Source organism: Giraffa tippelskirchi, chromosome 1, assembly GCF_054371585.1.
Source record: "Giraffa tippelskirchi isolate mGirTip1 chromosome 1, T2T-mGirTip1v1.2.pri, whole genome shotgun sequence".
NCBI classification, from domain to species: domain Eukaryota; kingdom Metazoa; phylum Chordata; class Mammalia; order Artiodactyla; family Giraffidae; genus Giraffa; species Giraffa tippelskirchi.
In genome coordinates, this window is record NC_137275.1 from 110,042,704 (window position 1) to 110,056,853 (window position 14,150).

Sequence of the window (14,150 nt, forward strand, 5' to 3'; positions counted from 1 at the left end):
CCTACTTTGTTGAAAGACACAACCTATGAAAGCCACTCAGTAAGAAACAGATAACCCGAATCTATTAAAACTCAAATCCGTAGTTAGAAATCTTACCCACCCATACACCCACACGCACAAAATCTCTACCCTAAATGGCCTTACTAGTGAATCCTAACAAACAGTTACGAAGAAAATCCTGGCTATACACAAACTATTCCAAAATAGTGAAGAAAGAAACACCTAACTCATTCTGAGGCCAGAATTCTCTTGATACCCAAACCAGACAAACATATTTCAAGAATATCAATATCCCTCAGAGACACAGATGCAAAATTCCTTAATGACACATCAGGAAATCAGTAATCAATTCAAAGTACAAGGTATCATGACAAATAGGGTTTATCCCAAGAACATAAGTTTGGGCCAACATTTGAAAAAATCAGTGAAATTCACCATATCAATGGGCTGAAAATAAAAACCACAGTCTCACCTCAAAAGATAGAGAAAGGCATCTGACAATATTTATCATTGATATATGGAAATCTAGCAATCTAGGAACGGAAGAAAACTGCCCCAACCTCATAAACGGCACCTACAAAAAATGTAGAGCTGACATCATATGGTGGTTCTCCTGAAGATCAGGAACCAAGCAAGGATGTCTGCTCTCTTGGCTTTTATTCAACTCTGTACTGGAACTCCTAGCCACTGTAACAAGACAAGAAAAAAGAAATCGAAATCATATGAACTGAAAAAACAATATAACTGTACTTGCTGACGACCTGATGATTAACGTGGAAAATGAATCAACAAAAGAGGTACACACATGAAAGTGAGTTCAGCAACGTTGCAGTATACAAGGTCAACATATAAAAATGCACTGTATTTCAACATACTAAACTAGACCAGAAATTGACATTTTAAAGAATACCCTTTATTATAATGTCATCAAAACCTATGAACTCCTCAGGGATAAATCTAATGGAATAAGTGCAATATCTGCACAATGAAAATAAACACATGCCATGTACATACATACACACCAAAGAAGGCACTTGATGTTCTTCCGTCCAAAGACTAAGGTATGTTCTGAGGAATTCTGTACGTTATGGAATCCTTGGAAAGGATTATCTACAAAGTACACAAGTAGATCGTCGAGACTAATACCGGAAAAAAAGCAACCAACTGAAAAATGAGCAGAAGATCTGAACAAATTTCTCCAAAGAAAACAGGAAGAAGGCCACCAAACACATGAAAAGATGCTCCACATCGCTCATTATTCAGGAAATGCTAATCAAAACTACATGAGGTATCACCTCACATCAGTCAGAATGGCCATCATCAACAATTCTACACATAATAATCGCTGGACAGGACATGGAAGAAAGGGAACCCTCTTGCAATGTTGGTAGACATGTCAATGGATACAGCCACTATGGAGAAGGAACGTAGGTTTCTTGAAAAAGTAGGAATAAAACTACAATATGACACAACAATCCCCTACTGGCCATACACCCTGAGAAAACCATAACTCTAAAAAGACATATGTACCCAATGTCCATTGCAGCACTATTTAACATAGGCAGGGCATGGAAGCAACCTAATGTCTCTCAAGAGAACAATGGAAAAAGAAGTTGTGGAATATACATACAATGGAATACGACTCCACCATGAAAAGGAACAAATACGAGTCTGTTGAAGTGAGGTGGATGAACCTAGAAACTGGGATACAGAGTGACGTCAGTCAGAAAGAGAAAAACAAATGTAGTATATTAATGCATACGCATGCAATCTTGTAAAACGGTAGTGGTGAATATTTGAAGGGCAGAAATAGATACACAGATGTAGAGGAAGGACTTGTGAACTCAGCTGGAGAAGGAGAGGGTGGGACAAATGGAGAGAGTAGCACTGAAACATAGCCACTACCAACGCAAAATAGCTAGCTAGTGGGAAGTTGCTGGATAACACAGGGAGCCCAGCATGGCGCTCTGTGACGACCTAGAGGGTGAGATGCCAGGAACTGGGAGGCAGTCTCACCAAAGAGTGGATAATATACTTATGGTTTATTCGTGGTGTTGCATGAGGAAAACCAACCAAACATTGTAAAGCAGTTATTCTCCAAATAAAAATAAATCAATACAATCTGAAAACTATCATTCAACACATACGTACTTTCATTTAAAGCTATACGGGATCATCTTCTATTCCTAGCTATTCTTCCAGTATAAGTGCTTATAAATGTCATTAGAGTTTGTGAAAATATGATTTTAATAGCTACATAGTATTGCTTAATATCTCATACATAAATGATAAACTTTCAGTCTCAAAATAGAAACATAATACCGAAAAAGGTTACGATTTTAAACTAAAGCTTGCATTTTAATTCAGCTTAATGAGAATTCCTCGGAAGAGGTAAAATTCTTATCAAGAGTAAATATGTGGAGTCCTTCTTGCTTTCATCTGTTAGGAATTATTGTCATTTAATTCTAAGGACTCTTGGACTTTTGACATGTTTGCCTTTGACTGTAATTTTTGACTGAGATAAAATCTTCAATGTAGATATTAAAAATGTCAAGAAGCACTCTTGTAAGTGTGAGTCACTCAGTCATGTCCAGTTATTTGTGACCCATGGACTATAGCCCACCAGGTCCCTGTCCACAGAATTTGCCAGGCAAGAATATTGGAGTGGGGTAGCCATTCCTTTCTCGAGGGGATCTTCCTGACCCAGGGGTCAAACCCAGGCCTCCCGCATTGCAGGAAGATTCTTTACCACATGAACCACCAGAGAACTCTGACCCTGGTGTACCTGGATGTAAAAATCCTCCAAAAAATATTACCAAACCAAACTGAAGAATACATTAAAAGAATCATACACTAGGATCAAATGGATTTATTCTGGGCCTGCAAGCATGATTTATTATCTGTACATCAATTACGGTGGTACACAATATGAGCAACATTAAGAATAAAATCATGTGATCTTCTCAATAATTGCAGAAAAAGCTTTCAACAAAGTGTAACATCAATTCTGATACCATCTCTCAATACAGTGGTTATCCACGGAACATACTAAAGGGCACGTAAAACAAACCCACAGCTAGCATCCAACTCAGTGATAAAGAGCTGAAAGATTTTCCTAAAAGATCAGGAATAGTACAAAGATGCCCGCTCTCACCAATCTTGTTCAACATAGTAGTGGAAGTGTCCTACCCAGAGGAACTAGGCCAGAAAAGGGAATACACGGCATCCCCATTGGAACAGAGGAAGTTACACTGTCACTATTCGATTATGACAGGATTTATATGAAACCCTAAAAACGCCACCAAGTAAGAAGTATTAAAACTAATAAACTCAGCAATATAGCAGGAGAGGAAGCATAAGAGAACAGAAAAGTCCCATATACAAGTGCATCAAAAAAAAAAAAAAAAAAAACCTGAAATAAATTTAACCGAGGAGCGGAAACACCTGTACAGTCACGGGCTCCAAGACATACAGTCTGGGTTCAAATCTCGGCTCACCCGCTGACCTGCAGAGTGACCCAGGGCAAATCACACAATGATCTGAGGCTCAGCATATTCAACTGTAAAATGGACACAAACCCAGGATTTACACCCAGGGCTATGAAACTCCAAAGAAGTGCTTATTTAGGCCGGGGGAGGGAGTGTCTCCAGGAGACTCTCCTTGTATGACACTCCTCTAGAACTGGGCTCTCCTGATCCTGTGGGTGAGGGTCAAGGGTAGAGCCTGGGAGCCAGATGGCACTGGACAAGGACGAGGACAGAAAATACTAGTTCTGTGTCAGGGAGGGAAGCCACCTCCTTTCCAGATCTCAGAGTGGGGCCTGCACCGAGGGCCCGGGGGATGTGCAATCGGAAGTGATAACTCCGAACCCCCCACAGCAGGGATGCAGCCTTCCTGGCAAGAACCTTCTCTCTGGTCCAGGCTCCAGGGTGATGTGGTACTGCTCCCTGAGTGCTCCATGTCTCCACCAGGCAAAGAGCTCCCGGGACTTGGAGGTCTATTAAACCACAGGTGCCTGAGTGTCACAATGACACAAGGGCTAACACCATTGAAAATTAGCTATATTAAAAAAAAATGACAGAAGTATGGACGAGGCAGGGCATGAAAAGCAGAAGGATTGACTACCTCTCAAGCCTTTAGCAGAAATCTCTCCACACCAGCTCAGCGGAGCCCGCAGGAGGAAAATATCATGGAAAAGCAGGCCATGGGTATATCTCTACACTGCTGGACCCAGAGACCCACGTCCCAATCCACCAACATCTTTTTGCGTATCCAGACACCAAGAGGAAGAAACACAGACCTTGCCTGAGAAAGTCTCAGCCAGACTTAATATTGGGGTTGCTGAGCATGCTCACATGGTCACTATGGACTCAGCCTCTCCTCCGTGCTCACATCCTCTGTCCTCACAGAAACATACATGGTTCACTGCAGAGAGCCCTCTGAGGGCACTTGTGTATACTAGAAACGGGCAATGGTAAAATGCGAAGAGAAGACACAGAAGTGGAAACATGCCTCTGGGGTGCTGTACAAATTACCAAAGACCTGCAGTCCTTGATACTTGGCATTTAAAAAAAAATGCTTCTTAACATGTAAATGCAGAAAGGACATTTCCAGGAGAAAGGACAAAGGAATCGTCCCATTGGGACAATATTGTATCCATAGGAGAAGGTAAGTTGGATCCCTACCTCACAAAACACCACCAAACCAATTAGACTGCATACGAAGAACCAACAATTGAAAGAAAAACTTGACAAAATTCGAACAATTTTTGATGAGGAAATATCTTTTGTTTAAATAGAGGTATTGCTGATTTACCATAATTTGTTTGTCTAAGGTGTACAGCAAAGTGATTCAGAGATTCAGCCTCTCAGGTGCTGCCTTGGACAAAATTCATTCCCTTTGGGAGGCCCCTGGGCCATGCCCTCTACTCAGAACAGCTAAGAATCCTGAATACGCAAAGCAGCATGTGGTGGTCCTCCTGGGGGTTTTCAGACTGAATAAATTATTCTAACAGGATACAAGAAACAAGCCCGGAGGTTAAGAGAGGATCTCCAAACTTACCTTCAAACCGGAGGCCTTGCTCCCTTGAATGTGGATGCGTGCAACAGCGCTTGCGAAGCGAAGAGGTTTATCGTGAATCATCCGTCTGCAGAGGACAAAGCGGTGTGTAGAGAGGACGCGCAGGCACGTCCCAGGACCCTGAGCACACGGACACAGTGACTGGACTCTCAGCCCTGCTCTTGGGGTACGGCACTCTCTCCACCGCTGACACAGGGCGAGCAGCTCACACGTGACCTGGAGTATGGTCACGGGACCTGGAATATGGTCCCATGACCTGGAGCTGGCCAATCGGTGTGCTCCATCCTCCCTGGCCACCGTGATTGGCTCAGGACTGGGGCTGTGACCAATCGGGGCCCAGGGCCGGACCTCAGGCTGGAATCAAGGGAGGAAGAGGAAGATCCGCCAAAAGGGGTGTGGCCGGGTGAAGTCAGGCTACAGCGGTGGAAGCGGCGTGAGGTCAGCCTGGGGCAGTTGGTGGCTTTCCCGCGCCCGTCAGGGCAGAGCCGCCCGCCTGAGAATGAGGGCGCTGCTGAGCCCAGGGGCTGAGAGCGCCGGTTCCTGCTGTGGTCCCGGAGATCCACCTGAGACCTGAGCAAAGCCGTCTGCCGGTGAGTCCTCTCCTGCTTGTCTGTCAGCTTGTTTGCACCACGCTGGGTTTTCTGTCCAGCTGGCTAAGTGGAGACCCTGGAAATGCATGTGTGTGGGTTCTGGCTGGCTTCAGGGAAGAAATGCCAGAGGACACTGGGAGCCTCCAGTTTAATCTGGATTCTGGTCATATCTCTTGAAAGTGAAGTGAAGTTCCTCAGTCGTGTCCGACTCTTGCGACCCCATGGGCTCTACAGTCCATGGAATTCTCCAGGCCAGACTGCTGGAGTGGGTAGCCTTTCCCTTCCCCAGGGGATCTTCCCAGTCCAAGGATTGAACCCAGGTCTCCCGCATTGCAGGCAGATTCTTTACCAGCTGAGCCACAAGAGAAGCCCGAGAAGACTGGAGTGGGTAGCCTGTCCCTTCTGCAGCGGATCAGGATTCGCGACCCAGAAATCAAACCGGGGTCTCCTGCATGGCAGGAGGGTTCTTTACCAGCTGATCTATCAGGGAAGCCCAGGATCTCTTAAGGCCAGCTAGTCATTGATATGTCTTAAGGCAAGCTACTCATTGTAGGGTTCCCCTAATTAGTCTTCACAGGATTAAGGTAGCAACCTGCTAAGGTAGCAATCAATGTCCTTTTTCTAGAGGACAAGAGCGGGGCTCAAAGGAGGTAACAGAGCTACAGCAAGGAAGTGTGTACCTAGACAAAACCCCCAGATCCTGCTGTTAGAACTCAGGGAAGCCATAAGGTGTGGCTTGTCCATGTGACAGGGGCTAAGGCGCCCAGCCCACACTGGGTACTGTGGGGACCTGACTTGGTAACTGCCGTCTGGCAGCTCTGAGGCTGACAAAAGCAGTTTGCACTAAAGAGAGGAAGGACACCTCCCTTCATCCACCCCACCACACCTCGGGGTACTGCCACACCCTGCCCCCTTTCTCTTGCTTTGTGAGGGAATAAGAGTCACGCTCATGTGACCACATTGGCTGTCCACTTTTCACGGGCTACCAACTGGAGCTGCTACAGGAGAGGCCAAGAGCCTTTGCCCCTGAGTACCTCTCTTTCCTTTGCACCGTGGGGGCCCTCCTCCACACTTGCACACCAGAGGCCTCCTCTGAGACACGCAGGGACCCTCCCTCAGTTTGCAACAGGTTGCCTCCGTGCCTGTCCTTTCAATGCCTCCCTCGAAACTCAGATTCTAGCCCCTTTGTCTACTCGCGGCCCCCCTGGCTGCCATGGGAGGGCCAGAGCTTACAATGAATCCCAAGCTCAGATCTGACAGGCGGGAATCTGTGTATAAAGGACCTGATTATTCACGCTGTACAGGCTGTAGTAGGCTCCAGGGATCCGTAACCAGGGCTTGGGCCATAGTGACTCCACAGCTGTTTTAATGCCTGCGGAGGGTTCTGCCTATAGTGGGGGTGGGGTGAGTCTCCTGAGGTTCTGAAGGCCAACTTTTTGCAGGTTCATGGTGCACAGAGAAGAGAAGGCGGAGTCCTTCCCTGGAGGTGGTCATAGCTCATGGATGAGCCAGACAGGCAGGCAGGGCACAATAGCACCTGAGCTGCCTTCATGAGGAAATGGTGTGAGGGCAGAGGAAGAGAACCAGGTCTGCTCCCTCGTGTGGTGCCCAGGGCAGGTTGTCACCAGACTAAACACTTAACTCTGGTGATGACCATCACTGCTGTCTGCAAAGGCTTTACACTGGCGTGTGTCTTCATCTAGCGGTCAGGCCGTCTCTAAACTACACTGTCCATGGGCATGGCCTCTTCCTTGGAACTTGCCTTGTTTCATCTCTTCCTTACTGAACATTCGTTTCCAAGAGGGTTTTTGGGCCACAAGGTTGTTGAGTTTTCTCTAGCTTTGCCTCATGAGGAATGCTTTTCCGGTTGTTGGTGTGGTTTGTTTTTCCAGCTCTCTTTCTTGGCTTATTTTGTGAATTGGTTTCTGCCAGAGGAAGAGCTCAGAATTTGCCTTCTGGCTGAGATGTGACACTCACAGCAGCAACGCCTACCTGGATATTATGACCACATTTGCCGAAAGGGCTTTGTTATGCAGAAGACCCCTTGAAAGTACCTACCCTGTCCTTTCAGATACCCAAAGGCTATTTGCAATGAAATAGAAAACAATAATGCTCAACCTTAGCCTTACAATCTGTGGGGAGTCAGAAAAATCCCCTGGAGAAGGGAAACACTAGCCATTCCAGTATTCTCGCCTAGAGAATTCCATGGAGCGTGTAGTACATGGAGTCGCAAAGAATCAGACAAAATCTGATGACTGAACAACAACAACGAAGCTTCATCACTCATCAAACAGAGACAACAACAGTATTTACACAACTGTGTGCAATGGCACCCCATTCCAGTACTCTTGCCTGGAAAACCCCATGGACGGAGGAGCCTGGTGGGCTGCATTCCAAGGGGTCGCTAAGAGTCAGACACGACTGAGCAACTTCACTTTCACTTTTCACTTTCATGGATTGGAGAAGGAAATGGCAACCCACTCCACTGTTCTTGCCTGGAGAATCCCAGGGACGGGGGAGCCTGGTGGGCTGCCGTCTATGGGTTCGCACAGAGTCGGACACGACTGAAGCGACTTAGCAGCAGCCACAGCAGTGCATGTTCAGTTGCTCATTCGTGTCCAACTCTTTGCAGCCCTGTGGATTGTAGCCCCCAAGATCCTGTATCTGTGGATTTTTCAGGCAAGAATTCTGAAATGGTTTGTCATTTCCTCCTCCAGGGGATCTTCCCAACCCAGGTATTGAACCCAAGTCTCCTGCATCTCCTACATTGGCTGGCGGGTTCTTTTCTGCTGAGCCACCTGGGAAACAAGTCATTACATCACTAGGTTATCCTAAAGTACTTAATGTAGAGTCTGGCTCTCGGGAAATTCTCACTGGTGACGTGAATATTCAGTCATCTATTATTATTGCTCATAGGATAATGGAATGGCCATGCTCACAAAAGGGAAAGAAGAGCCTTTCCAAGTCTAGTGAAATCCTTCGCCACACATATCTTTTTTAAAACTTGACTTTGAAATAAACATCCAACATAAAGACATTGGTAATGGCCACCGGAAAAGATGGAGTTGTACCAACAAGTGAGGAGGATTCTTCTCCCAGTTCCAACATGCATGCGTTGTTTGCCTTGCACCACCCACACTTCTGTGACAGCAGCTGGGGGTCCTGCAGCTTAACACAGTGTGGACACTGCCTATCTGCGTGTAGTGCCAGACCCCACAGGTTAAAGGCCCGACCCTATAAGACCCTCGCCCCACTTCACACATCATTTGCAAGCCCAGATGGTCACCTGCGCTCTGACCCACTGGCCACCCGTTCAGAGGTTCTAATGACTTTGGGCTCTATTAATTGGTAGAGTGGCTCACGGAACTCAGAGAAACATGTTGCCTACTAGATCACAGCTTTATTGTAAAAGGTACTAAACTCAGGAACAGCAGATGGAAGGGGATGCACAGGACGGAGTGTGTGTGGGGGAGGCACGGAACTTCACGCTCTCCAAGCCCCGCTTTCCCCAAATCCGCATGTGTTCATCAACCAAGAGCTGTCCAGACCCTGTTTGGTGGTTTTTCTGGAGGATTCATCACACAAGCACAATTGGTTAAATCACTGGCTGTTGGTGATTGCTTCGACAGGAAGCCCTTCTCGCGTTCCCAGACATGGTAGTGGGGAGGGACCGGAAGTTCCAATCCTCTAACCATGTGGTTAGTTCCCCTGGCAAAAAGCCGCCCCGCTTTGGAAAAGAGGCACTCTCTGAAAAGTCACCTCATTCACCTAACAAGAGACACCTTGACTGCTGTCCCCACTTAGGAAATTCCCAGAGTTTTAGGAGCTCTGTGCCAGGACTGGGGGACAAAGACCAAAAATGTATTTCTTCTTATGAATACAAGTCACAAGGTCACAGTGACCCCAAATTTCAGTGATAATTTGGTTCTATAGCCTTAAAAGGTTTTCAGCAGTTGATTGGACCTTTTTAAAAAAAAATGTTGGGGCCACACCTCAAGGCATGTGGGCATCTTAGTTCCCCAACCAAGGATTGAACCCACACTCCCTGCATTGGAAGGCAGAGTGTTGATCACTGGACCACCAGGGAAGCCCCTGATGGGCCCTTTTTAGATGAAAATGCTCCTGTGGTGTAAACTAAAGGGTTCAAGATTTCAAAAAGCTGGAGCTGAGCATGAGGCATCTTCTTATGCTGTCTTTAGACCATAACTGACTTTTCCATGGCCCTTGCAAGCCTGAGCTTTCCCCTGAGATGAGTCAGGCCCCAAGCAGCCTGTTGCCTTCCCCTGCTCGAGACCAGAGTCTATTCAGGGGCCGCCGGGCACAGGCAGCATGCAGGGTGTGCGCGGGTCCACGCCAGTGGAATTAGCAGAGAGATGCCTGGGATGGCTCATTGCCTGATGTGCTCTGATTATAAGAAGTGAGAGGGTTTGGGGAACAAGATAGCCTCGGCGAGAGCCCAGCCACACAACCTTGCCCACTGTGAAACAAAATTGTGCTGCTTCCCCAAGGAGAAAGAAATCCATGGACTCCTTTGAATAGTCAACGACCCCCAAAAGATGAAGAGTCTTAAAGTGGGATTTCTCAGCCTTGGTGTTGCTGGCATTTGATATCTTGGCAGTATTTGTAAATACAACCGAAAATGTCCCCAGATGTCACCAGTGTCCCCCAGATCCCAACGTTGAGGGCCAGCTGGACAGGCTGGACCGGGAGCAGGGATGAATGAAATGAAAGTTGCTCAGTCATGTCCGACTCTTTGCAACCCCATGGACTATACAGTCCATGGAATTCTCCAGGCGAGAATAATGGAGTGGGTAGCCTTTCCCTTACCAGGGGATCTTCCCAACACAGGCATCGAACCCAGGTCCCACATTGCAGGCGGATTCTTTACCAGCTGAGCCCCAAGGTAGACCCAAGGGAAGACCAGGAGCAGGGATGGGAGAATGCAAAAGGACAGTGAAGCAAGAGGAATGGGGGCAGAGAAGCAAGTCCGCCCTCTTGAGACGTCTGCTGGCCCGGTCATCTGCAGTTGTGACCAGGTCACGGGGGCTCAGAGGTGTGTGTGACCCCCTGTGCTCCCCCAGGGCCAGTGGGTGTGTGAGGCTGAGCTGCTCCGGGGGAAGCGTGGGCCTCGAGCCCCACACGGATGTGCGGCGCGAGCCTTTCTCCCGAGTCAGGAGGTTTATTGTTGAGAAGACATCCCGTGATGAACAGGGGAAGACGGGCCTGGCTGAAGTCGCGGTGGAGGGGTGTATCTTTTTTTTGTTGTTATTTACTGTGAGGCTCAGGCATAAAGACTTTTATTAGAGAAGTCATGATTATGTATGAAAAGTGAAGTCACTCAGTCGTGTCTGACTCGTTGCGACGCCATGGACGGTAGCCCACCAGGCTCCTCCGTCCATGGGATTCTCCAGGGAAGATTACTGGAGTGGGTTGCCATTTCCTTCTCCAGGGGATTTTCCCAACTCAGGGATCGAACCCAGGTCTCCCGCATTGTAGGCAGTATAATTTTGATCTGATATTTATTTTCTCTTTTAGTTTCTCAGCTCAGTTCAGTTGCTCATTCGTGTCCGACTCTTTGCTACCCCATGAACAGCAGCACTCCAGGCCTCCCTGTCCATCACTAACTCCCAAAGTTTACCCAAACTCATGTCCGTTGAGTCAGTGATGCCACCTAACCATCTCATCCTCTGTCGTCCCCCTATCCTCCTGCCTTCAATCTTTCTCTACATCAGCGTCTTTCCAGTTGAGTCAGCTCTTTGCATCAGGTGGCCAAAATACTGGAGTTTTAGCTTCAACATCAGTCCTTCCAATGAATATTGAGGACTGATTTCCTTTAGGATGGGCTGTTGGATCTCCTTGCAGTCCAGGGGACTCTCAAGAGTCTTCTCCAAGACCACAGTCCAAAAGCATCAAGTCTTCTGCGCTCAGCTTTCTTTATAGTCCAACTCTCACATCCATATATGAGTACTGGAAAAACCGCAGCCTTGACTAGATAGACCTTTGTTGACAAAGTAATGTCTCTGCTTTTTATTTTTTTAATCAACTTATTCATTTTTAGTTGGGGGCTAATTACTTTACAATATTGTAGTGGTTTTTACCATACATTAACATGAATCAGCCATGGGTTTACATGTGTTCCCCATCCTGAATCCCCCTCCCATCTCCCTCCCCATCCCATCCCTCTGGGTCATCCCATTGCCCCAGCCCTGAGCATTTGTCTCATGCATTGAACCTGGAATGGTGTTCTGTTTCACATATGATAATATACATGTTTCAGTGCTATTCTCTCAGATCGTGCCACCCTCACCTTCTCCCTCAGAGTCCATAAGACTGTTCTATGCATCTGTGTCTCTTTTTCTGTGTCGCATAAAGGGTTATCATTACCATCTTTCAAATTCCATATATAGGCATTAGTATACTGTATTGGTGCTTTTCTTTCTGGCTTACTTCACTGCGTATAATGGGCTCCAGTTTCATCCATCTCAATAGAACTGGTTCACATGTATTCTTTTTAATGGCTGAGTAATATTCCATTGTGTATATGTAACACAGCTTCCTTATCCATTCGTCTGATGATGGACATCTAGATTGCTTCCATGTCCTGGCTATTATAAACAGTGCTGCATTGAACATTGGGGTACACGTGTCTCTTTCAATTCTGGTTTCCTCGGTGTGTATGCCCAGCAGTGGGATTGCTGGGTCATATGGCAGTTGTATTCTCAGTTGTTGAAGGAGTCTCCACACTGTTCTCCATAGTGGCTGTACTAGTTTGCATTCCCAGCAACAGCGTAAGAGGGTTCCCTTTTCTCCACACCCTCTCCAGCATTTATTGCTTGTAGACTTTTGGATAGCAGCCATTCTGACTGGCGTGAAATGGTACCTCATTGTGGTTTTGATTTGCATTTCTCTAATAATGAGTGATGTTTATCATCTTTTCACGTGTTTGTTAGCCACCTGTATGTCTTCTTTGGAGAAATGTCTGTTTAGTTCTTTGGCCCACTTTTTGATTGGGTCGTTTATTTTTCTGGAATTGAGCTGAGCTGGTAGATCTTAAGGACACAGAATATTGAGAGTCCCAGATGGGGCTTCTGATACTGACGACCACAACCTGGGGGCTGGGGGTGGGGGAGGCTTAAAACAATACTAATCGATTCTCTCCCAGTTCTGGGACCAGAAGTTTATTTTATTTTATTTATTTTTATTAAATTAGGTTATTTATCTATCTTTTAACTTTACAATACTGTATTTGTTTTGCCATACATTGACATGAATCCACCATGGGTGTACATGTGTTCCCCTTCCGAAACCCCCCTCCCACCCCCCTCCCCATCCCATCCCTCCGGGTCATCCCGGTGCACCGGCCTCGAGCACCCTGTATCATGCGTCGAACTTGGACTGGCAATTTGTTTCACATATGATAATTGAATGCGTCAGTGCCATTCTCCCATATCATCCCGCCCTCGCCCTCTCCCATAGAGTCCATGATACTGTTCTATATATCTGTGTCTCTTTTGTTGTCTCGCATACAGGGTTATCTTTCCGATTTACTAAATTCCAAGGTGTCAGCAGGACCGGGCCCCCCGACCCGGGCTCTGGGGGAGCGTCACTTCCAGCTCTTCCAGTTTCTGGGGCTCCAGGTGTTCTTGGGTTTGGGGCCACGTGCCCTCAGCCTCCGCTTCCTCCTCACACGGCCTCCTCCTCTCTGTGTGTCCTTCCTCTTCTTATAAAGACACCCATCATTCTGCATAAGGCCCAGCTAATCCTCTATAACCTTATCTAACTTGACTTCATCTGCAAAGACCCCAATTCCGAATAAAGCCCCCCTCGCAAATATGAGGAGTTGGGATGTGGGTGTCTCTTTTGGAGGGCACCATTCACCCATCCACAAAGCTGGGCCTTTACACATGAACGGTTATCCCAGGAGTGGGGGGAGTTCACGCAGGACCCCTCGAAGTACAGCCATGGGTGGGGGAGGCATGGCTCGTGGTTGGAGGGCTGAGCGGGGCAGGTGGTCTGGTGGGAACCAAGCTTTGAGCTGGCTGCCTCGGTGCAGGGTCCCGGGGTGTGCATGGAAGCCCCTGAGGTCGTCCAGATGCAGGTTCTGACTCAGCAGGTCCAGGTGGGCCCCACACTGCGCTTCTCACCTGCTCCCAGGGTGTATAAACTGCTGAGCCTGGTCCATGCTTGGAGGTGTGAGGAGCGTGCAGTCCTGTTCCCCAGGAGCTGTCAGAAACGTCCCCAAGGAAGGCCCCTCCCCAGTGTCCACTCAAGTCCCCGATCCCCTGTCTAGTGCCCCTGAGGTACCCCAGACAGAGGCCCGCACACCCCGCTGGGTGCCCCGGGCCAGGAACCCAGTGGAGGGGGAGGGGCGGGCCTGGAAGAAACGTGCTCATGGCTCCGTGTGTGGGGCGGATGGAGGCTGAGCCCGGCCGACGGGCTGTGCCCACAGGTGACCCACTGGCCCCTGCCCCCCGCCAGGCA

The 14,150-nt window shown here is 47.7% G+C and overlaps 2 protein-coding genes across 7 annotated transcripts in view; one reads left to right on the forward strand and one right to left on the reverse strand.

Annotated features, from left to right (window-relative positions):
• LOC145506524 (N(6)-adenosine-methyltransferase non-catalytic subunit METTL14-like) overlaps positions 1 to 14,150 on the forward strand; it is an 87,795-nt gene that overhangs the window by 39,021 nt on the left and 34,624 nt on the right. The gene's annotated exons all lie outside the window — the stretch shown is intronic.
• Positions 1 to 14,150, reverse strand: part of LOC145506598 (liprin-alpha-1-like) — a 38,795-nt gene that overhangs the window by 11,082 nt on the left and 13,563 nt on the right. For 4 of the 5 annotated variants that reach the window (XM_081491643.1, XM_081491619.1, XM_081491633.1 and 1 more), the window contains exon 2: positions 5,062 to 5,146. In XM_081491643.1, coding sequence (XP_081347769.1) covers positions 5,062 to 5,142 — 81 coding nt within the window. In that variant the 5' untranslated portion in view covers positions 5,143 to 5,146. Of the gene's footprint in view, positions 1 to 5,061; positions 5,316 to 14,150 lie in introns of all 5 variants that reach the window. The other variant, XM_081491628.1, reaches the window with a different exon arrangement.